Source organism: Eucalyptus grandis, chromosome 6 (assembly GCF_016545825.1).
Source record: "Eucalyptus grandis isolate ANBG69807.140 chromosome 6, ASM1654582v1, whole genome shotgun sequence".
Taxonomy (NCBI): Eukaryota; Viridiplantae; Streptophyta; class Magnoliopsida; order Myrtales; family Myrtaceae; genus Eucalyptus; species Eucalyptus grandis.
Window position 1 is genome coordinate 23544022 of NC_052617.1, and position 25055 is coordinate 23569076.

A 25055-nucleotide genomic window follows, 5' to 3' on the forward strand; every position below is an offset into this window, starting at 1 on the left:
TAATTCCTCTTCCAAAAAGAAATTAGGCGAGCCAATCCACGTGGTACACAGAAGTTTGGAGGCAATGGACATCGTCCGTCAATCGGATGGTGCGAGAGGGAGCCGATGAGGGAGGGAAGCGAGAGAGGAAGAGGAACGACAAAGGAGGAGCACGTTGTGCATGTCTAAGAGAGCCGAGAGAAAAAATGTCATGCAACTATGGGAGTAAGAATAAAAATTAGGGGGAAAATAGGGTTTTGGACCTCTACTTACAAAACCGATTCCCAAACCAGTTCTCAAGTGGGTAATCACTTGTAACCGGTTCCCAGACCGGTTCAAACTATTCCAAATTTTGTTTTTTTTCGGATGGGCCGGTCCGGTTTTCGAGTGCACCCGTCCAATTGCACACCCCTAGTGAGGTGCATGTCAGGGCCTATGCACTTGAAATCAAGCCTCAAAAGGCATTTACATAATTTTTGTCTGAACGAGCTTTTCGGCCCAAGTGCATTGTTGTTCAAGGGCAAAGGAAATATGAGATTAAGTTGTATGGCTTGAGTTAGCGATTTATCAAGGTATGTAATTTCCACCACTTCCATATGTTGAAAAAGTGCATGACATGATTTGCCAAGAAGAAGCTACATTGCGACATGGTTTGTTTGTGTGTGTGCGTGTTTTTTTCTGAAGTATATGAATAGATATTCTTATATGGCATGCTCTTTTAAAAAGTTAGATCAAGTATTGGATATTTTTTAGCCCCGAAGGAAATATTCTAACCCGAAATGCTCTATATGTGTGTGAGTGTGTGTGGGCGTGCAAAATAAATACTATTCTGAGATTTAATCGTGGCCAACTTGATTCACAAGATTCAATCGTAACTGATGTGATTTTTGGGCCTTGATCATAGTCGATGATAATTTTGGGCCTTGTCGTGAGCAAAGTGTGACCGTAGGACTTCTTCAAATTAAGTTTGATTTATGCTGGTTATAATACGTGGGTTATGATACGGTGCAAAAATTTTTATTCATTGGAGTAAGCATTCCGCATGTTATATGGGAAAATGCAATGAATGTGATCGTCTTGATACATTGATGCAAACTTGTTTGTAATGGTACATTAGTCTTTGCTTGATTCCATTGAAGTGTTGCGATTTTACTCACAAATTTTTACTAACATTTCAGGTTTTGAACACTAGAGAGTTTAATCGAACGCACATGGAAAATAATTCGAGAATAGCATTGGAATTTATTATAGACTATTTGAAGAAAGGTTATCAAATTGGTTTTATGAATTTCTAATAATTGGTTAATTCGTGAATCATTGGAATTTATTATGGTTATCATTAAATGAAATGTTTCGCCGGGTCAATAATTTTATTTTTTAAAAATCACTAATTTTGGGTGAAGGATTGGTCCTTCATTTTTTAAAAAGGATGGCTGGTCAATCCCTTACTTCTCGCTATGGATGTGAGTTATGGCAACTATAGGAAGAAATGAAAAAGATCAGGAGTATTCTCTAGATTGCATGCATAATGACGTAGTTAGGGGTCTATTACTAGAGCGGACTCGGCTCATATAAATGTTCGATTTTAGTTCTATGTGTGTGCTTAGAATGGCGAGATTGAACTTGAAGTTATGCCAAATGGTCTTTGAATTGAAAAAATCGCCCGGTTTGATTAATACCTATGTCCCCATGTGAGGTAACTTACCGAATCAAAATGCAAGTTGGCCTTCGAAGCGTTGGTCCCTAAAACGGTATGAGCCAGACCTGGTGTCCATCGTCTTCTTTCACGGAAGCCTTCAATTCTCCTCGGAGATCAATCAAAAACCAGAGCCGACCAAGTAAACTGGAAAATCCACCGAGGGAAAGCGGAGATGGTGGGAGGTGTGCGAGGAGCGAGCAAGAGGCGACCGGATGCTGTCCGGACGCAGGCAGTGATCGTCAGCTCTCGCCAGAGAATTGGACGACGTCGTCGCGCAAATGGGGAGAGTGAGAGCCACGCGACCTCAAAACGCACAAGAATCGGAGCAAAAAGCCAGTTGGATCCACCAGCTTCGGTCATCGCTGCCGACGCCGTCCGAGACTCCGTCTGGTTAGTTGAACAACCGATCGTGACCGATGATCGCTCCTCGCTGAGATAAAAGCTCTCTGTTCTGTTTTGAGCGTCGCACGTGTGAAATAGAGACCGGGAGCTTTGTTGTTTGCCAGCAATGAAAATTGTTCACGTCCGAGATTATATTACTAACAACTGCGATTCGGTCATGATGATCTCGTGCTGATTGGGTCGTGATTCTCGCCCTCTCGTTGCTGGACTGTGCCATTTCATCGAATGCACATTAAGTGTCTGGTGAAAATGCCTGAGCCGTATTAGTCTGAATACGGCTTTGAATCTGACTGACATCGTCTTTGTCTGCTTGAATGATTCACCGTACCAGTTGCATAGGTTAAGTAGATCTAAACTGATATCCACTTTTGAGTCCATTCCCAAATGTCTCGGTCTTGATAGGCTTCCGGTGCTCTAAGGCGGATAAACTCGACTCTGTGAAATTAGCTAAAAATGATTATATGCTGAATTGTAAATACTCTGTCGATGGTTGCTGGCATGCTCATGAAGCATAGGCTGATCATGTAGACTAATACATGGTAGTGCAGATCCCATTCGCTGTACATATCTTTTTCTAATAGTGAATTCCAAATCATGTCTTCTCTGCGAGTGGAAATGAATATGTCTTTAGCGGATGTAAAAATGCAATGCAAATTTGTGTTTGCATTCATGGTGGATTGTGGTTGTTGCTTACTGGTTATATGTTATCTAATGATGTTGAGGTTTTACTTGGAGCTCTTGCATAAATAACTGGGAAATTTCACCATGTACGGTTTATACCATTATTTGTACAATGTGATGAAGATAATCACCCCATTTTTTATTTTCAAAGATTTTGAAAAGAAAATGTTATTTTTATTATGAATTAATTTAACTAGTGTCGTAGGAATGTTGTCGATAATCACCCCATTTTCTTGTTATAATAAGTAACTTAATCTGCTGAGGACATCAGATTCTTTTATGCTGTTGATGTACAGATGGGTTGTTGGAGGAGTCTTTTCTGGGCCCATGGCAGATCTAGGTTTTCCTGCAGTCAGTTTGGTGATGCCATCATTTTTTATACCTCCTAAAAGCAAAACAATTATGTGTTGCCATTTGCTACTTCTGTTGGTGTCAATCACCACAAGCACCTGGTTGGGTGTGCTCTAGTTGCTGATGAATCAAAGGAGCCCTTCATATGGTTGTTTGAGACATGGCTCAGGGCAATGTCTGGCTGCCATCCCAAGTTGATAATAGCTGATCATGATGATTCCATTCTGCAAGCGCCTGAACAGGTTTTTCCTTCGAGTCATCATCGATTCTCAATGTGGCAAATTAAGACAAAAGAACGTGAGTATTTGAGTCCACTGAGTCGTGATTGTAAATGTGAATATGAGAAGTGTGTTTATCAAAGTCATATCATTGTGAATTTGATGCTGCATGCAGTGCTCTTCTCAGCAAATATGGCTTAAGGGAAAATGCTTGGCTGAAGGAAATGTATGAAAAGCGTGAAAATTGGGTTCCACTGTACTTACGTAGAACATTTTTTGCTGGAATTCCCATTGATGGAAGTCTAGAGGTGTTTTTTGATCCATATTTAGATTCTCAAACTTGAAGAATTGTAGTGAGATATGAGCAAGGTTTGGAGCAATGTTGTGGCAATGAAAGGAAAGAAGATTATAATTCATTCAACTTGCAGGCATTTTTGCAGACAAATGGACGGATGGAAGAGCAATGTAGGAGGCTTAATACCCTTTCCGTTTTCAAAGTCTTCCAGAGGGAACTTTAACAAAGCTACAGTTATCTGGGTGCCAAGATTCATGAACAAGGGGCCATCAACAGATATTTGATCCGTAAGTGCGGCAATGAGAATGAGAACCATATCATTACTTTTGTTCATCCAATCTCAATGTGAGTTGTGGCTGTCAAATGTTTGAATCGGAGGGTGTATTGTGTAGACATGCTTTGAGATTGTTCCAGATTCTGGATATTAGGAAGCTTCCATCTCGCTACATCTTACATAGCTGGATGAGGAGTGCTGAGTATTGGCACTGTATGTGATTTTTAATCAGGAGTAGCTCCCACAAAATTAAGGCTAAGATGGTCTGGAGTCTTTGTGAAATTGCTGCCAAATATGTAGAGTTTGGTGCCCCATCTTTTGAAAAACATCAAATTGCTTATGAAATTATGCATGAAGAGTTTGGGCCCCATCATTTGAAAAATATCAAAGGCCTTATGAAAGCATGAGGGTGGGAGGAAACTTTGCTGGCAGAGGTAAGTATAGGATAATTTTGTAGTTTGGATTGCGTCTATAATTTCTTTTCCAGCAGGCCTGACTTTTGTAACTAGATGGCATCAACTTGTTTTATAAGGTAGAAATGCTTTCTGAATCAGAAGTGGAATTATGTAGATATGAAATTATGCATTCTATTAGTTCTTTTTGTTGGTTTCTTCTGTTTATCTCACTCAGAGGCTGGGGGAAAGGGAGGGGATAAATTGAGGAGAGCGAATGAAGAACTATGCTTAAAAATTGTACCTTCAGTTTCAAAAGGCAAATTTCAACAAACGTCTAGCGGGTAAAGCCATCACAAGTCCTTTGACTGAGTGTCTTTGAGAAGCTGACCTGATATTTGAAGAACCTGGACCTGTACTCTGGTGTAATTTCTGCCAAGTTATCCAATCTCTCTCTGTGTTGTATAACTTTTGGCAAAAGGAATTGGAGACATGGATGACTATTAGTTCTGGTGCAGAAGTTAGCAAGAGACCCCTGCTGGTCTGGCCTTTTAATGAGCTACTCATAGTGAAGTTAGTGATATACATGAGTTGTGGTGATTTGCATTTCAATCCTCACTCTGAATAATCTGACATGATCATAAAAAGAAATAGTGAAGTTCATATCATAGAAATATCTGATTCAATAATCAATTACACTCAAGCACCTCAGTTGCAGTTGCAGAAAATTAATCGGTGGATGTGATTTTCTATGTGGTAATGATTTTTCCAGCAATATTTGAAATGTCACATGACATTCCATGATGTGGCTGATCTTTTGTATCATTTTTGTATTTCATCTTATTTCTTGGCCATACATTTGCAATAGGACATATCATAGCCGGCAAACTTCTGTTGTTTAACGATGTTGAAATGCTCCACTAAAATGGAGTGTGCTGAATATCTCTCGTAGTACATATCTGTGTATGAAGAGCAATACTGATGAAGACAATGCAAAATGAAATATCTCACGGAAGTATAGTAGAAACTCTCAGTCCTGTGTGATACTGGCTCATGAAGCATCGCAATTTGCTCTTTAATATGCACAAGTTGCTCTTTAATGGATATCTGTCTGTTAGCATTTAAATATACGAGAAAACTAGGGCAATCACAACTGTGCACAGTTAGATTTGTCCTTATGGAAACAGAAATGAGCTTCTTCTTGTTATAGCAAGTTAGGTTACTCTCACCAGGGAAATTCGTGAGAGAATATTTGGCCGAGGGACCATGTGGCATATATAGCTAGCTTAGAGTGGAACCATTGATATGTAGCTTAGACTACTGAGGCTGAAGCTGATGTATGACGCTTGTAGCAAGACAAGATTCAGATGACGCTTGTAGCAAGACAAGATTCAGAATTGCGTGAATTGAGATTTGCCTGACTGATTGCTTCATAGAGTACATGTTCATATCATATATGGTGACCAAGAAAAATTGCAGGAACACTTTGGTATGGTATGATATGTTAACATTGTCTCTGATGCCTCGACTTGAAACCTTGAGCTTAAATATTATTTGAGATCTGAATGTGCCTAATGCTTTGTAAAAATCATAGATCAAGAATAAATCATGATCTCCTGATGCCTTGACTTGAAACCTTGAGCTTAAATATTATTTGAGATCTGAACATGCCTAGTGCTTTGTAAAAATCATAGATCAAGAATAAATCATGATCTCCTGATGCCTTGACTTGAAACCTTAAGCTTAAATATTATTTGAGATCTGAACATGCCTGGTGCTTTGTGAAAATCATAGTCCAAGAATAAATCATGATCTCCCAAATTAAATTCAGGTTACATTTTCTTTTTCAGTTGTATACTCTTAACTAGGCTTGATACATTTCACCTGAAACTAGCTGAAATCATACAAAGAGAACATAGTTCTCATTATTCTCATGAATTTTTCTTTCAAGCCATGTCAGAGTATGTTTTGATTGTTAGGTCACTGTCCACACATCTCTTTAAGAGCATCCTAGTAAAGCAGGTGACTAATGCCATTCTGAGAAGAAAACTGAGTCGTTGAGCCACCTTGCTTTTGAGAGTGTATAGGGTATGGTTATGGTCCAAAATCCCAAATCATGTCAGAAACTTAAAAGAGATAATAGAACAACTGTAGCTAGAGTTTTATGTGGTTGTAAAGTTTCAAAATGAGAACAAGTTTCCAGCAGAAAGAATAAGAACTCGAAAGGGCATTGAAGCATGTTTTGGTGAAGCTTTTTCCTGGAGTTGGCTCTGTAGCTAGCATCGGCTGTCTCGGAGAAAGGTCTTACCTGCTTGTCCAAATCTGTTCTGGGTAGGATAGTCTAAAGACTTTGGTGTTTTTCTTTACCTTTTTAAAACGTGAGTAGCAACATAGAATGCTTCTGAGTTCAGTTCTGATTTTTTTAATACTTTAAAAGGAATTTGTAGGATTTATCAGCCATGGCCTTCTTAGAGTAATTGAATAGACAAAACATCATTTTAGGGTTGTCACGATGATTACGATAACTACTTGTCAGAAGGAAATGACCCGAGTCCTGCTGAATGCCACTCTACGGGGTCATCCCTAGTCACCTCTTACTGTGGAAATTGTTTAGTTGTGCTCAATCAGGAGACTATCATGAGCCCGTTGGATTAGTTGGGTACTCTGGAATTCCTAACACCAAATTACAGAACACCATCATGAATTGACAGGTAACATTTGTTGCAATTGTTGTAACTGTAAAATCCTATGAAGCATGTGATTCATCTGAAGCATCATTACTAATGTCGGCCAATGAAATTACAAGTTTGTCTTGGTTTGGCTGCTGTATTGCTGGGTTGTGCTGTCGAAGTGAGATTTTTCTGCTTCATCGGATTTGGTTTAAATATCGGCAACTCAATAATGATTGAGATGGTTAAGTCTGATGAGAAAATACGGTGGATAGTGAATGAACATGGTAAAGCATTGATACATGGTGAGGTTTCTAATTGAACATGACAATATTGCAGAGTGAATGAGCTTTTTGAAAGAGTTGGTCAAGCTTGTGGAGATTATATGACGAGAACTTTATTAATGAAAAATTGCAGGCTGAACTTTAGCACTGGACAAGGATTTAGATGCTCTCATGCATCAGGTATGATTGTACATTCCTTTTGAATTCATACTGTGATGCCAATCGAGACTGCTGCATTATTTTCATATTTGTATTCTAAGATGATCTACTTCATTGTTTTATCTTCTACTGCATAATTGATGATATAAATAACTTGTATCTAAATAAAAACATGTACCCCCCAAAAAAAAAAAAAAAAAAAAAAAAAAACAATATGTGCAATTTTGTTGTTATTTTGCGATATGATATTAGATTTTTTGCGACCAGTCACGATTCATTACATTGAGAACTTTTTAGTTGAGACTCATGCCCATTTTGTTTCCTAGATGGATGATCGAAGGAGGTTTTCCAAGAGAAATTGCCCGAAAAAGTTAGGAAAATAAGCAAGTAGTTTCTTTTTCCATGGGCTCATAACTTCAATAGAAGATATGATACCTACAGATGTAAATGGACTTGCTGCTAAATCTCCGACATGAAAAATCGCATCACCAATTCACCGATACTCTGTTTGTTTCACATCATACACATTAAAGCTTTCTTTTAGTCGATTCCAATATGATGATACAAAAATTGTAAAGATCAATAGATGGGCTTCAGCAACCGAAGACAAATATGATCTTGGGAAAAGTTTTGGGTATTCCAAGACTCAGTCATGACCATCAATCTCTTTCATCATTTGGTCCTTCCCCTTTATTGCATAGCGGCTCTAATTTCTGCACAAGAAAAAGGGAGTGACATGATCGGTTTTCAAGAGAAGGACGAAGCGTCAAACCAATCTCGCCACATGCCAACTATACCAAAAAGCCACAATCTAATACCAATAGAATTTAGCCCAATAATTTGAACGTTGAAGTTGCTCCTCTTATGCGTCATGGGAAAAGGAACTTGAAAGGTCAAAGAAAAGGAGGGAATAAATTGCAGCTCGTTGAGTGATAATTATCTATCTATGTGATTGGGCACCAACTTTGCACATTTTATAAGCACCACCTAAAATCAATTAACCAAAATTATACAACCAAAGCAAAATGCTTGTATTAAATAGATCAATATATTTACTAACAAAGCAATTCAGCATAAAACAAAACTAGATAGGCCATGGAATGTCATATGAACAATAGCATTATTTTCCTTGGTTTATATATGGACTGTTCATCAAATTTGTTTGGACATAATAACACGCGCTTATGTTGTTACATGAGTCCATCCTACGTAACTTATCATTATGTCCAATATCTATCTAGATAGAAAAAATAAATTCACAGTAGTATCGATAACATGTCATAACCTCTATGACAATATGTTGTAACTAAGGATTCTTTAGTTGTAACATGCTCATTTCTTCAATCAGCAAATATTTATGTTAGTCAATTTATCCATACTTCATTAAAAAGGGTAAGAGTAACAAAATTAGTAAATCCCAACATGACATGTTACAAAACATTATGTGACGGCTTACAACCACCCTTCACAATGGCATGAAAAACCTATGAATGAAAAACCTACGATGAGAATAGACTTGGTTACGAGAAATTACGTAGAATCTTAAGACATTTTATAGCACCACTTCACAGTGCCTTGAATAAGTTACAACAAAAACGGTGGGATTTTGCATATTAATTAGAATGTCCATTATATTTTCACCAATCAATTTATTTGATCTTTTGAATTTAATTTGTATTTGAAATTGACCCAATAAGATTAATTTGAAAACGCTTTTGATTCTTTTCTATTATAACACAATGGATGAAAGTCATGATAGATCTTGTTGGATCATGCTTCAGTTCAATCATGTTACAATCAATCTACTCATTTCTACGTGTGTTTTTTTTTCTTTGTGTCGATGACTATTTGGTTTGAGATGATTTTTGAAATGAGAAAAATGGACTGGGGGCGGGGGTCAATCGATGACTATTTGGTTTGAGATGATTACCTTTGAAATGAGAAAAATGGACGAAACAAGCCAAAGGCATTGTAACAATGGCTATATACATAGTAAAAAGTTCTAAACCGTTTAGGTAATTTTGTAACTCAGTCTTAGAGGTTAGGTTTATGACACATTTCAAGTGCAATAAGTCCAATATCATTAAGTTATGACGGAAATCACTTTGATTATGATGAATCATGTCTAAGTTTATGACCTATTACAAGTGAGATACATTGAAAACGACAAGGTAGCAACGGCAATGCCCATTGGCCACATACATTTACTTCCAACTTATTACCTATTACATGTGTCGTATATTGAAAATCAGTAAATCACAACAGAGAAGGCCTTCATCACGAAATGTTTGCTTTGAGTTGACGACTTTTTGTGATGCACCTGTCCATGGTCTTTGGTTTTGGGGACATGTGGAAGCATCATTTCAAATTTTAACAATCATAACAAGTCGTAAATTTAATTACGTATTTTTGTAATATTAGAATAAATGTGCCATAACAATAGATTATTCTTCTTACCAAAAAAAAAAAAACAATAGATTATGATTATTCACATCCTAACAGGTTGGCAACCCTATTAGCTTGTTTTGAAACCAGAACAATTTGTCGGTGGGTACAAGAAAATAAAGAATATTAAATACAAGATTATTTTTTCACTGTGAGGAAGGAGTGAAATTATTTTTAATAAAAAGAAAATGTGAAATTTCAAGAAGAATTACTAGGAACGCAAAATATGTAAATCATTAAACCATGACGACATGAAATAAAAAATTGAACAACACATACGGTCAGTACCGACAGTTCTCCATAGCGAAATATTGCGCTTATCTCCTATTTTTAATAAAGCTTTATATGTTCTAATTTAGAGGGACAGTTTTAAATTAAGATGATAATGGATCTTTAACATTGTGTCTCTTTATTAATGTGTAATGGGCTTTTTCAAGCTAGCATGTAAGAGTCCTTATTCAATGAGACATTAGTAAATTCCTTATAGGAACGGTATTTTACCAACCATTCATGTAAACTTTTAAAGAATTTGGACTAATTTAATGGGATGTTAGTAAAGTCTCTTAGATATTGGCAGTTTTACTAACCACACACTTGTAAAATGTGTAAGAACTTGCTAACTTACTAACTTATTGAGATGTTTGGTAAATTTGTTGTAGCATCGCTATTTTACAAATCACTTGTAAAATTTAATTGAAGTTGATAATTTTACTAATATATTAAAATTTCGTTAAATTCACTATGATGTTGGTAGTTTACCGCTCAATCCTGTAATTTTTAAGAAATCGGTTAACAATGGTATGTTTGCAAATTCCTTATAGGGTTGGTATATTGTGTGTATTTTTAAGAATGTGGTAATTTATTAAATTATTAGGTGTTAGTAAATTCCTTATAGTGCAAGTATTTTACTACTAACAATGTCAGAATTTAAACGAAGTTGGTGGCTTACTCATTTGTTGAATATTGGTAACTTTTTTGTGGGGGTTGATACTTTAGTAAATACACTTGTAACGGTTCAAAAAAGTTGATATATTACTTACTTATTGCAATATTAGTAAATTTATTATGGTGCTTGATTTAGATACGATAAAATTTAAGAAGAGTTAATGATTTACGAATTCATTTGAAAGGTGGTAAATTCCTAATAGTATTGACGATTTCTTAATAGGTCACCTGACCTTTGAGTTACCAGTCATACTCTTTTTTTTTCAACGTTATTAAAATTTTACCAGCAATTTCATAAATCTATTATCTGCAGGAAAATTTGTAGTTTTTTCCCATAACTAAATCTGGGAATCATCTGAGAAATCCAATCAGCGTGTCGTCTCTTCCATATTTCAAGAGAAACGCCAATCCTACTCAAATTTTCAGTTTGCTAGACGCGGCAAGATAGATACGTTAGCATCAGTATCATTGTTAATTGTTTGTTCTATTGTTGAATAACATAGTTGTATAGGTTTGAGGAGATGAAAAGAAAAAGGACGCCAGTAACTTTCAGTTTTGTAGAAGCAAAAGGTCAGGTATTGCCAAATTGCCCTTTTTATGTTTGCACTGCACTTTTCATGTGAATGAGAACATTCCTTTGACTTACAAAGAGACAAGAAATGCCAAGTTGCACAAGACAAACTTGCGCGACCCCAAGGGCAATGGTCCGTTCATACTTCCCAAAGTTCTCTTGGTAAGACATTGGAAGAGAAGAAAAAAACTGGTGCATCACATGTCTACTGAAGTAGAAGTCAAACTGCCTTTCATTCAAAAGAAAGTCGGACATGCCAAATTGAATGAGTTCAACGTATAACGACACTGAAAATTTGGACGACTTGCATTGAAATGTCTTCATTTTATACATATGTTTATAAAGCACTTCCCTAAGTTTCAAGACACGAAGATTAGCAAAAATACCAATTCAAACTGACAATTCAAACAAAGCAAGATGTCCATGACGCTAAAGGGTAATGTTGAACTCAAATACCAAAACATTGAGACTACTCACGAATGTAGTATGAAAACAATGTGCAGAAGACCAGGTCTAAGCCTGGACGCCTAATTTTCTCTCCGTCGGAAGCTTTACTTACATGAGGATCTTCTCTCAATGACCTAAATGTGGAGAAAAAGAGGTTCACAGTCTCTCATCTTGTGGGTCCTCCCTGATTTGATTTAATGCATTGGGCCTTTCTTAACCAGCAACTTGAATTTTAGACCTTCAATGCAAACTTAGGAGCAGCAAGAGCTTCAACTTCAAGGGTGGGCTCTCATAAAATTGTTGTTTCTGCATGTAACAAGGTCACAACATATGGGTTCATGTTTGAGGCAGGACGCCTATCTTCCAAGTAACCTGTATATCATTTTAAGCCATTAATTGACTGAGCAAGGAAGGTGAAGTTTCTATGTTCTATCAATACTCAGAAATAATGGAGCAATCCAAAAAGTTTTGTGAGGCACTAAAAGAACTGAGATGTTCAAGTCTTAACTCTAACAGCTTCTATAAATATTGAATTAATAAGGACTGATATGAAGATTTACATTTGTTTAGTAAGCAAAACTGGGGGTATGCTTTATGAGTGTCAAAAGTTAAAATTCCTTTCATAGTAACAATCATAAAATCAACTGAGACCAAAATGAACAATTACTTTCTATGTACTTTTTTTTTGGTAGAGTTTTTGAATCATCCATGAAAGTAAAGGGTCTTCAATTGATATTCAGACAGCACAAAAGGGAATTGGTATGGCCATTGTTATAGTACCTTTTCCTTGCCTCTTAGTGTCACAACCCACACGGAATGAGCAGCCATGATTGGCAACTACCTGCATAATTGATTTCAAGTAATTCTGGCATCCCAAGATTCAATTGAATGGGCAATCTTAGAATTTGAGTAGGATTTGGTACGCTTCTTCTGAGCATTACCCAAGAAAATGTGTCAATGTTGGTTGTTTCATGCTTGCCCGTTAACCTTCTCCCATTTCCTTCTCCATAGGAGGTGTTAATGTGCTCTTCACAGCGAAGTGAGAGATTCAGAATTGCCTTCTTTATCACTTCTAGAGGTGTTAAAATGGGTCACAAACCCATTTATGACCCATTTAAATCTTAAATGGGTCATAAATGGGTCACTTGTTTATAACAAAAGATAGTTAAATGGGTTTCACAATTATAAGTTTAAGATAGGTGGGTCTTAAGTGAGTTTTTAAATGGGTTGGGTTGAAAACTCATCTTTAACAAAAACATTATAATTCCTCCCTTCTCTCTTCAACTTTATAAAAATCCAAATTATAATTTTTTTTTTTATTTTCTCTTTTCTTTTTCTTCCTTTTTTTTTTTTCTTTTTTTTTTCTTTCTCCTTCCTCCTTCCGGTCGCCCCGGCACGGCGACGGCCGGCGACCGACCAGGCGAGCCTCGAGCTCGCCGGCGTCGGGCGAGCTCGAGCTCGCCGGATCGGCGAGGTGGAGGCCTCGCCCGGACGCCGGCGAGGCTCGAGCCTCGCCGATCGGGCGAGACTCGAGCCCGGCGGGCGTCGGCCGGGCTCGAGCCTCGCCGATCGGCGAGCCTCGAGCTCGGCGGCGTCCCGGGCGAGGCTCGAGCCTCGCCGATCTGGCAAAGCCTCGAGCTCGCCGGCATCGGGCGAGGCTCGAGCCTCGCCCGGTTCCGGCGGGCGAGCTCGAGCTCGCCGGATCGGCGAGGCGGAGGCCTCGCCGGCGTCGGCGAGCTCGAGGCTCGCCGGATCTGGCGAGACTCGAGCTCGCCGGCGTCGGGCGAGGCTCGAGCCTCGCCGATCTGGCGAGACTCGAGCTCTCGGCGTCGGGCGAGGCTCGAGCCTCGCCGATCTGGCGAGCCTCGAGCTCGCCGGCGTCGGCGAGCTCGAGCTCGAGGCTCGCCTTGGCCGGTGGCCGCCGTCGTCGTGGCCGGCGGCCAAAAGCCAAAGAAGAAGAAGAAGGAGAAGAAAAAGAAAAAAAAAGAAAAAGAAAAAGAAAAGAAAATTATATTTTAAAAATAAAATAAAAATAATTAAAAATTTAATTTTTTTAAAAAATAATTAAATTTCGATTTTTTTAAATAATTATTTTAAAATTTATAAAAATTGTCCATTAAATTTATATTGTATAAAACTATTTTAGCAATACAATTTTTAAAAAAATAATATATATATAAAAGCTTGGAAGTATTTTAATAATATAATCTTTAAAAAAAACATGGGAATAAGTTTTTCTAAATTTGTTAAATATAAAAATATATTTATTAATATGAGTTGGGTTGGGTCGGGTATGGGTTGGGTATGGGTCGGGTCGGGTTTGGGTCGAAAAATTTACATTAAACATTAATGGGTCATAAATGGGTTAATGGGTCAATTTGGGTCGGACCATTAATGACCCGACCCAAACCCGACCCCGACCCACCCGTTTAACAGCTCTAATCACTTCAAAGCCTCCCTCTTCTCCCATGCTTTTGGTATTGCAGAATGGAGGGCAAATGCACTCTTAAAGTCCTTCAATAAACAAAAATACTTAATCAAGTCCCTGTTATTTCTATGGTGTGAACCTGCAATTAATGTGGCATCCTACACCGTTGCAGTCACCCTGAGAAAGAAGATAATAATATACGTCAACTTTAAGATAATATATTGTGTAAATGGTGATAGTGAAGTCAGCTACCTCTATCGGCTTTGGAGCTAAAGTGAGGACAACACCAACTTGCTCAATAATTCTTTGGTATATAAGCAACATAAACAATTAAGTATTTAAATACTGTAGAACATGTCTGTATGCACTTATTCTATTTGTTGTTAATGGCATACCATTATTTTTTGAAGCAAGTAATTGAAATATCACCTCAAGATGGTATCTTGAACACCATATATGATCTCCTGCTTCAATTCCCATGTTTGGTCCCACTTGGTATTCTTACTGCACGATAGAAGCCACTGTTGATGGCAAACGTTCTATGTTTTTCTTTTTGTCCTTTTCGAAAAAACTGGCAAGATGGAGGTTAGATATTACCTGGCCCGGCATCACCTCTCCATTGGAGCTACTAATGTTGATACTAGCATATAAGCAAGCCTTGTAGTGAGCATCTATATGTCTTGGCCAAATGACTTATCAGCCCTAACACCATAATAATAAGGCCCTATATGGACATAAATCCTCGTATCATTACAAATTTTCTCATCAACTTGGCCTAGGGAAATCATTGTGAAATAATTTCTCACCTGGGGTCCTCGATATCCTCAACAGGCCAACCCAATGGCCATTGAACATTTGTCTGCAGTAGGGTGTTTTCTTTGCTCAATCCCATACCTAATGTGAACATGTAGCCAAATTCATGAACCTGTCCATTTCAAAACTTTCTAGCTCATACTAGAAAACTCATGTTTCTAGATCTCCTACTATTAAACTTCATTGAAAAACTTTGGATTGCTGAAAATTTCAGCACGTCTGTTTGTTGGGATCGGCTCATGCAGCTAGTGTGTATGAATCGCATAGAGCATGCAGATGAACAATTATTCTCTGTAAACTAATTGAAATGTCCTTTCTCGTTTAATTAACCTGCTCAGATGATCTTATGGATGAACGATATTTGACAACATAATACCTTTTTCCGGGGATGATCACCAAGATACTTTTGCCATCTCTAAAAGGATCCTTGACAATTGCTTGAGGGTTGTTAAAAAATCACAAACTTGATGGAATGATGTGAAGGTAAATATAGTAAGACAGTTTGGGGTTAATGTCATCTTACTATAAGATCACTTCACTATCCTCCCTTGGAGCTTGACCAGTGCTTGATCCATCAAAGTTCACTAGGGTAAGTTCATACAGGTGCTCAACATGTCTAGGGATCATCTGATAATTCAGGAATCAATAGATCAGTAGCATGTAGCTTGTAAAATTAAAAATGCTACATATTGTATTGTCACCATTCATACCCTTGATTTGCCGTGTAGATCTATGCTAGAACCTCCAATCCTGTCTCACAGTTAGAATAACATCAAAACGCAAAACAAGATTTGCTAACATAGAATTTTTTTTAAAACAAATGGTGTCACTTGTAGAATGTGCATAAAACATATGACATAATTATTCTGATGGAGATTGAAGAAAAATGCGAACTTATAAACTCAGTACATAATAGTTCTAGTATTGTTCATCTTTTTGTGCACCGTACTTAAAGGTTTTAGTGCATGAAAACATACCAAATGTATTCTACAATTACCGTTTTAGTGTAGGGCATGACATCCAAGTTGAGAAGACTTTCGAGCCTATAGTAGTATTGTTCTTGGACTTCAAAGCATACACCTTGACTCAGAAAAGCTCTTGGTGTTTCCACTCTTCTTCTGTTTTAGCAAGAGAGAAATCCATGTGTTTGCTGTCATGGGACTGCTAGTCAGTGACTTCTTTGTGATGCTTATCTGGCATTGTCTTTGGTGCCAAAATCAGCGCCATTTTCACCTAGTCTGAAAATTAAAGCAGTGTGAGTAATAGACATATCTATTGAAACAAAAATCCTGGGAACTTAATCTTATGGAAGATAGTTCAAACAGCAAGCTCTACTTGTATGACTTGGCCTTCTGGTATTCATAAGAGTTTTGTTTTGAAATGATAAAAGAATAATCTGGGTACTTCAAAGAAGGGTTTCTTTAGCAAGTGCAAGCACCGCAAAGTAGAAAACCACTTTTTGATGACTAGTTTCAAGTAGGAAAACTTCACATTTTTGAAGCATAAATGATGAATCTTATCGATTTCCTAAGGACGCTACCACATTCTCCTTGAAAAATAAACTAAAACAATGGCATAACTATACTTTTCCTTTTAGAACTATTTCAAGGTTATTCTCAGCCCTCATTCCCAAAAGAGAACTTGTGAACAAGTAAAGGAAAGTCATACTGCAAAGTGCAACAATTTAAGAAATTAATGAAATTTTACCTTACCAAGGATCAATCAGCAAACATGTTATTCTGCTATATCATTAGATCTAATGGATGATAGATTGACTTGTCAATCTTGAAAGTGCACCTAAATCTTTCCCCTTGCAATCAAAAGGCGATCACATTGAAGTCCTTTCTTCTTTTGAAAACTTGGCATCATTACAAATCACTTTCGCCAATTGCCTTGGCGAAAATATCCATTAGATATTGCCATGGCAGAGTAATACTACCAAGTACAGCCAAAACCAGTATGACCAATTGAAGTCTCAGAACAAGAAAAATCTAAGACAATAGTGAAGACGAGAAATTGAATCTACATGAAGTCCACAACATAGACTTAAAATTGGCAATGATTGATTTAGTTATCAAAAGAAATGGCAACAAAGACTACAGCTTCGTTCATTAATCCTGCCTCACACAAATGCATTTCTTTTGCAGGCATTGTTGTCAAAAGGAGATGAAGAAAACATCAATTGTCAACCAACAAAATGTGCAGGACAACCTTGCAGTGATCAAAATGGAGAAGTCATAGAGTAGACTCTCAGTCCAACTGTCATAAGACCTCTTTGAATATCAGATATTTACTCAATTGCTTAAGACAGTGCTCAAAATCGACAAAGTAATTACCCGAGAACCTCTGTAGAATGACTGAACAGCAAACCAAGAATGTGCATTTCCCTTCTCTCTCCCTCTCCCCACCATTGCATTTCCTTCTAACTCTTCAGTGAGAGACTTTAGAAAATACAAAACCATTTGCAGCTTTTAGTTTACACAATGTTGTTGTCAAATGCTAACAATAAGATCACTTCACTTTCTTACCTTGGAGCTTGACCAGCATTTTAATCCACAGTAATTTCACTTTGGAAGTCCAAACGGGTGTGCAACAGGTCTAGGGATCACTTGATTTACAAATTAATAGATTAGTAGCATGTAGGATGTGAAAAGAAAAATGCAACATATTTCATTGTTGCAATTCATACCCTTGATTTGCTGCGCAAATCTATGCCAAAATCTCAATACTTTGGGAACACGTTGAGATAAAGTTCTTGAGAGGAACATTTCATCACTCCATCGATGAGATTTTCCCGAATCATCAGACCATGCAGGCATTTCACTCCTTGTGAAATCAAATAAGCAGATTGCACACTATATCTACAACCTAACTCACGATGGGAATAAAGCCAAATTCCCACACCCTGTAAATACCTGCATTCAAGGATATGTCCAAACCTTTCAATGATCTGTCCATGTCTCCCAATTGAATCATGTAGCGTTGATAGATACCTTTATCAACTTTAGGTGCAGGATATAAGACATCTTGTACTAGTCCTTGCCTGCATCTTTTTGGCACCTCTCCTCCAATTTTAGGCGACCTGCAATTCTTAGGTGAGTACAGAATAGTTCTAGTCTTGCTCATCTTTTTGTGCATTGCACTTAAAGATTTTAGTGCATGAAAACATACCAAATGTATTCTGCAATTATGGTATTGGCATAGGGCGTGACATCCAAGTTGAGAAGACTCTAGAGCATGTAGTAGTATTGTTCTCGGACTTCAAAGCATACATCCTGAACTTAGAAACGCTCTAGGAGTTTCTATTATTTTTATGTTTTAGCAAGAGAGAAATCCTTGTTTTTCTTGCCACAGGACTAGCAGTCGGTGAGTTCTTTGTGATCCTCAACTGTCAACATGTCATCGGTGCCAAAATCTACGCCATTTCTGTCTAGCCTGAAAAATAAAGTAGCGTGAGCAACAAATGTATCTACTGAAACAAAAAACCTGGGAGCTTAATCTCATGGAAGATAGTTCAAACAACAAGCTCTATTTGTACAAGATGGCCTTCTGGTATGCATTAGAGTTTAGTTTTGAAAAGATAAAAGAATGGACTGGGTACTTCAAAAGAAAGGGTCTCTTTAGCAAGTGCTAGCAATTTTTCCCTAAGCTTAATCTCATGAAACCGCTTTTGAAGACTAGTTTCAAGTGAGAAAAACTTGCATTTTTTAAGCATAAATAGCAAGGTTTAAACACAATTGTCATGAACAATTTTACACAAAGAGAACCCCACTCATCAAATACAGAGCATGATGATCCCAAACCAAAATGCCATTGAAAATTTGAAATAGCAGCCACCGACCAAACATCATAATAGTTTTTCGAGCTGCAAGAGTCCAGTTCAAGGAGCCAAACCAGGCTCATATTCACCAGATCAGGCAATGAATCAAAATATACAAAAACAAATTTGGATGGCACCAAGTAGATGTATTCAACTTCGCTCAGAAGCCGGAACAGAGTGAGAAATTCTCTGAAAGCACCAACAATTCAAAGTCAAAAACCGCATGCTGAACTCCATGGCATCGTCCTCTCTCCATAACCAAATCACGTCATAAACCTTCTCTCCCCCCCACCAAGCGATATGTCAATGTCCCCCCAATCAAATCAAAGTATCGAAACACAATTCGAAAAATTATTCATGTAAAATCTGGGAAACAAGGTCGCATGTACCTTCAGAAATAGAATTAGGGCCTGATATATATGTCGGGGATATGAGCGATCTTGTACCAGTCCTCGCCTGCATCTCTTTTGCACCTCTTCTCCAATTCTAGGCAATTGTAGATTTCTAGGTAAGTAAGGGATGTGAGCCTTTGCAATCCTTCAGGCAATGATGTCAACGAGGGGCAGGCGTCGATAAAAAGTTGTTGAAGTGATTCAAGGTCCTCGATTTGCTCTGAAAATGCCTTAAAATTAGGGCAATTGGAAATTTCGAGACGCTGGAGATTGCGGAGCTGTAGAATCCACTGTGGGAGAGATTCTAGTTTGGGAAGATTACGGATCTCTAGAGATCGGAGACTCTGAAGCCCATGGAAATCCAAGATGATTTTGCCGCTTTCATCTTTGGATAAATCGAGCTCCTTGCAATCCCTAATAGAGAGATCCACGAGCTTCGATAGATGCCGCAAACCAAGTGGAAGGGAAGTTAACCGAGGAAGATAGATGATTTTGAGAGATTCGAGTGAGGTAAGACTTTCCAAACACACCCTAGGCAAATGTTCTAGAAGCTTCATCCCATAGATGTAGAGACGCTTCAACTTACTAAGGCCAAATTGGGGGAAATGTTTACATCTTTCGCACCGCGTCAATGTTAACTCAACTAAATTGGGCAACTCAGTCATCCACCTGGGAAACTCTCCCCATTATAATCAAATATAGTCAACTTCTGCAGTTGTCGGGGGGCATCAATCCATCTAATAGTGCTTCATCTCTCTTTGTAATCATTGCTTCATCAGTTATATCGAAAATGCCCCACGAAAGAACCAAGCATTCCAGAGAACGCTTCTCTCTCAAGTTCGCCGCCTTGGATTCTTTTACTGCATCTGTCACGCTTCCCAAATTTTTAATAGAAAGTTCTCCCCGAATGTTATTAAGCCATATTTAGCTCCCAAGTCCACAATATTTCTTAGCAAGAGCATTACTTTCAGGCAAAATGAAGTGTGTTAGCCTATGCAAGGAATTCAATTGCCCTAGTCCACTTGGCATATAACTAAGTTTATAACAACCATCTATGTTTAGATTTCGAAGGTTGACTAACTTCCTTATACCCCTTGGCAATTCTTCAAGGGATGTACAATAGGGAAGATTAAGTGTTTGCAAATTCTGCAATCTCGTGATGGAGTTAGGAAGCCTTTTGAGTGCATAATTGTCAGAGAGATCGAGATATGTAAGATGCTTCAACTTATAAATGGACCTTGGCACATTCTCAAAATACGTGGCATGCAAATCCAAGATGCGCAATCTTTTGAAACTTTGAATGAGTTGGCATATTTGTGCTTCACTTGGTGGCTCCATTCTCTCAAATCTAGCAACGGACAAAAATGTTCTCAATGCACTTGCTTTCAATTGTGAGATTAAAAGTTTACCCATCAACTTGGAAGTTAAATCACGAGATATATGACGAGTTCTTTCATGTATGGTTTTGTATCATCCCATGCCACCCAACACTCGGTCCCAGCAACTGAGCAAGCTAGCTCATGCATCAAATTATGCATCTTGCAAGTTCCCGCACCCTCTTGAAATTCTTGGAAGAAGTTGCTCCAAAGTAGATCCATGAAATATCCATGAGCAATGTCTTCTAAATGTTGACCTCTATATGATGGCCGGATAAATCCTTCTGCCATCCAAAGATCGACCAAAGTCTGCTTCTTAAACTCATAATCTTTGGGAAACAATGAACAAATTGCAAAACATTGTTTCAAATGTGAAGGAAGATGGTCATAACTTAGCTTCAGAACCGATTTTATGCGGTCTTCCCTTTGAGACACTTCTGGGAGCTCATAATCTTTGAAATGTAACCATTCGGGTTTAGTTTTCTTAAAGAATAGTAAACTCCCAACAGTTCGAACAATTAATGGAACACCACAACACTTTCTAACTATATCTTTACCAATAGCAAGCATGTCAGGATCTTGTAACTCCTCTTCGTTACAACAAGCCATTTGCTTTAGTAAATCAAAAGATGTACTTTCAGATAAGCCTTCGAGAAAATGAGGCGAAGTAGCACCGGTGATCTTTGCCACCAAAGGAAGGCGTGTAGTTATAAGGATCTTGCTTCCTTTAGCACCTCCGACCAATAAAGTTTTGAAGCTCAACCATGTTTCTGGTTCTATAGTCCACAAATCATCTAAAACTAAAAGATATCTCTTTCCATCGATTGCTCCCCTCAATTCTCTTTGCAATCTTTCCATTGCACCCTCAATTGGTTCTTTCTTTTCTACACAAGCTATGATATTTTTCACTATTTTTTTCATGTCAAAGTCATTAGAGACACAAACCCACATTTTCAAGTTAAATTGTTTACTGACCACCTCATCATTAAATACAAATTGAGCGAGAGTTGTTTTTCCAAGCCCACCAATACCAACTATCGGAAGGATGGAAACGTTCTCATTCATTTTTGAATTTAATAAGAATTCCATGATGGTCTTCTTATCACCATCTCTCCCTCTAATATCCTCCTCACGTATAAATGAATGCGTCTCCCCTCTCTTCCTCTGCTCTCTCTCTACTTGCAAATCCATAGGGCGCTCGTTCAAGTGGAATCTCTTACCAGCGTTAATGGCTTCTATTCTTTCCCTCACTGCTCTTACTTTGTAACTCATCTTCAATTTAAAAGCAAGCTGGTTTGAATTTGAGAAAAATGTCCTTACCTCCTTCATCATTTCATTGTGACCCCTCAACTCTCGTCGCATAGCTTCTATATTGAATTCTTCAAGCACGTCCAGCGCGTCATATAAAGCGTCTTTCATCTTACCAAGCCAAACTTGGATTTCATGACTTTGGTAATATTGCTCTTCTGCATTGTCTAGTACTGCTTGAACCGTGGAGACGATGTCCCTGAGCATCTCGAGGTCATCCTTGATGCCCCATATCTTCCGATCTCTTCTAGTTCTTGAGGAACTAGACTATCAATGATATTTTTAGCAATGTCGAGGATGATAGCTTCCGCCATTTTTTTTCTCTCTCTTTCTAGATCTCTGTCTCTCTCTCTTTTTGTGGATCAGAAGATATTAGCCCAGTCGTTCCAAAGCTAGATATATAAGAAGTCTATGCTGATGCTCACTGAAAATTGGCAAATCAAAATCTCGGCAGATCCAACCTTTTTGACCGACTTGAGCAGCTGAAGGTAAGAGTTCTCATCATCCACGCAAAGTCTAAATCGATAATGCATCATCTGGGACCCATCAAGGTTGGGTCCATCTAAAGACTTTTCGTGCTTTCAGGGTTTAATTGTCTTAGCATGCTTGCAAGGGCAATGAAAACGCTGGTGTTGAAAGTGACAGATATCTATTTAGCAGGTTGGCTTTATGTTACTGTTTCCAAGGCCCAAAAGCAAAGGAGAGTAGGACTAAAGTTGTGAAAGCAAACTGCGTCTCCAAGGACAGACTTCCATTTTTTTTTCCCAAATGCAAAAATATATATTTTTTTTTAAATGATGGAGGTCATAGTCTAATTTCTGGGGATGGATTTGTGGCATGACAAAATTGGTAACAAAACTTACTTTATAAACCGAGGGATTGTTAGCTTGCTTTGATTCGGGCATGGTGAGATGTGATGAGCTGCTATTAATTAGTAATTAATAAATATGTGTAGATATATTGATACATATGCAACATACATTAAGACAAAGATTCTATCCCTTTAAAATAAAATGTTCTAAATGAGTAACATAATAGATTTGTTAACATTCCTTTGTCAAAACTACATCTCTCAATTGAAAACTCTCCTTTATATCGTTGCTTGACATTATTGCTATTATTTAAATAAAACGTCACAGTATGATTAGGAAAGTTCGCTCTCCTTGCCGGTCTCTCAAAATTATTTGCTTCCTGTGAATGAATGAATGTACCAAAAAAAAAAAAATGTTGTGTAGGCACGTCTGTGCACGTATTTGTGCGCGCTATGTGCAAAAGACTTGTAGTCATTATCATTCATAAAGGATGTGGTAGGAGAAGTAAATGTTCATAATCTTGTGCAAGACTGCAATTTGTAACTCTTCCAGAAAGAGGTAATTCCCCTTCGCTTTCTAATGTATGTTTCACGACAATCACTTCGAATATGGTGCTGTTGCTATTCATCCACCTCCAGAGTCTCTCTGATACATTTCCTTTTTTTCATCATAGAAGCAAGAGAGTTATAGGAAGGTTAAGCAAAAAGTTATGAGTAATCGGTTAGCTAGCAGGTGGTGAAGGCGAATTGCTAATTCCCATAAAACCAACCGGTTGCTGACATTGCAGCCCAAAACAAACCTCATCTCTCGAAAGATATGAATTTCCTTTGTCAAAACACACCGATAGATGTATATTTTGCACTGTTCCTCGAAGCACCTTTTGGCTGCAGATGAGATGTTCGTTCGTTTCTTAGTGACACAATTTTCATATTATATAATTTTAGAACCTACTTTTCTATATGGTTTTTTTTATAATTTTATGTATAAATTAACTATTCCAATTAATAAAAAGACCAAAAAGATGAAACAATACAAAGACAAATAGGATGAGTACGGGGACCCACACGGCTATTCACTCAGGCCTAGTATTACGGTCCATGTGTATGAAGCCGTACTCCCATCCACAGCATGGGTTGACAGAAAATGAAGCTTAGGGCCTGGTAACACTCCAAAAAGTGTTTCAGAAACACTTTGTACTTTTTTTTTTTTTGTTCCCGGAACACAATCGAGCAAAAAAAAAGAAACACAAAAAAGTTACTTGTCAAAACAATTTTGAAGAAACACATTTTCTCTCTCTTCTCTTTTCTTCTTCTTTTTTTCTTCTTTTTTCTTTGGCCGGTGACCTCGCCGGAGCGTCGAGGGTCGGCGACCTCGCCGGAGCGTCGCCGGCCCCCAGCGAGGCCGAGCCTCGCCTTGGCTAGGCGAGCTCGCCGCCTCGCCCATCCGGCGAGGCCGATCTCGCCATGGCCGGGCGATGGGCCGCCCGGTGAGGCCGGTGACCGCCGAAAAAAGAAAGGAAAAATTGAAAAATAAAATAAAAATGTTTAAAAATTAAAAGAAACAAAAAAAGAATAAAATTTATCAAACGTGTTTCTATTCATTTTTTATTTAATACCAAATTGTCAAAACGCGACTTATATTTAGAGACGTGAATCATAAATTTATTATCTTAAATTTAAAAAACAAACTTAAGTTGATCATATATGAGCTAGTTAACAACTTAATGAATTTTAAATAAATTTTAAATGGATCATAAATCAATTATCTAATAAATCTAAGTGAATCACAAATATATTTTTTTTTTTTCTTTTTTAAAAAAAAAAAAAAAAAACCGACAAGGGTCGGCAGCCTTGTTGGCCACTTGGGCAAGGGGTCCCTCACTAGTTATCATAGAAAAAAAAAGAAAAAAATATATAAAAACCAGAAAATTATAAATTTAAAAATATAAAATTTTGAGAATTTTTTTTTTTTAAATTATAAAAATTGTCCACAGTGTTTTAACAATACAATTTTTTTAAAAATTCATTACAAACAAGTTGTTTTATATTGGATAAAATATAAAAGTGTTTTAATAATACGGGTCTAGTATTAGTTGGGCTAGGTCTAACTATTAAATAGAACATAAACGAATTAATAGGTTGATTTGAATCAGATTATTTATAGATTATTTATGACCAGATTCAATTAACCCGTTTGATAAGTCTGACCAACATGACCAAAAAGTAACTTAACTCGACCTTCCTTACCTATTATCCATCATTTTGTTCATTTTTTTTCGATTGCATGCCATGTCTG

The 25055-nt window shown here is 37.7% G+C and overlaps 2 protein-coding genes and 1 long non-coding RNA gene across 14 annotated transcripts; 1 reads left to right on the forward strand and 2 right to left on the reverse strand.

Annotated features, from left to right (window-relative positions):
• Nucleotides 1–1602: 1602 nt before the first annotated feature.
• Nucleotides 1603–7902, forward strand: LOC120294584. 8 transcript variants are annotated; one of them, XR_005551789.1, is made up of 4 exons: nucleotides 1603–3409; nucleotides 3506–3912; nucleotides 7378–7424; nucleotides 7730–7902. XR_005551789.1 is itself a non-coding variant. In XM_039314774.1 (2 exons), exons 1-2 carry the CDS (start codon nucleotides 1851–1853, stop codon nucleotides 3907–3909), a joined length of 369 nt encoding a protein of 122 aa, XP_039170708.1. In that variant the 5' UTR covers nucleotides 1610–1850; the 3' UTR covers nucleotides 3910–4016. The 8 variants fall into 8 exon arrangements, 1 of the variants encoding a protein (XP_039170708.1); XR_005551791.1 differs by having other exon boundaries at nucleotides 3759–3912; XR_005551792.1 differs by having other exon boundaries at nucleotides 3771–3912.
• A 3750-nt stretch (nucleotides 7903–11652) lies between these two features.
• LOC120294851 lies at nucleotides 11653–12820 on the reverse strand. The gene is made up of 2 exons (XR_005552198.1): nucleotides 12592–12820; nucleotides 11653–12183 (listed from the first exon to the last, which is right to left on the reverse strand). It is a non-coding gene; the product is annotated as an uncharacterized LOC120294851 (long non-coding RNA).
• Nucleotides 12821–14252: 1432 nt separating this feature from the next.
• LOC104431051 (putative disease resistance protein RGA4) lies at nucleotides 14253–22300 on the reverse strand. Of its 5 annotated transcripts, none has more exons than XM_039315607.1 (13): nucleotides 19262–22300; nucleotides 18224–18487; nucleotides 18046–18134; nucleotides 17742–17967; nucleotides 17581–17660; nucleotides 17389–17493; nucleotides 16050–16290; nucleotides 15763–15802; nucleotides 15429–15679; nucleotides 15046–15133; nucleotides 14837–14963; nucleotides 14669–14743; nucleotides 14253–14416 (listed from the first exon to the last, which is right to left on the reverse strand). In XM_039315607.1, exon 1 carries the CDS (start codon nucleotides 22153–22155, stop codon nucleotides 20689–20691), a length of 1467 nt encoding a protein of 488 aa, XP_039171541.1. In that variant the 5' UTR covers nucleotides 22156–22300; the 3' UTR covers nucleotides 14253–14416; nucleotides 14669–14743; nucleotides 14837–14963; nucleotides 15046–15133; nucleotides 15429–15679; nucleotides 15763–15802; nucleotides 16050–16290; nucleotides 17389–17493; nucleotides 17581–17660; nucleotides 17742–17967; nucleotides 18046–18134; nucleotides 18224–18487; nucleotides 19262–20688. The 5 variants fall into 5 exon arrangements, with proteins under 5 accessions (XP_039171541.1, XP_039171540.1, XP_039171538.1 ...); XM_039315606.1 differs by having other exon boundaries at nucleotides 15046–15164; XM_039315604.1 differs by having other exon boundaries at nucleotides 15046–15679; nucleotides 17581–17650.
• Between the last annotated feature and the right edge of the window lie 2755 nt (nucleotides 22301–25055).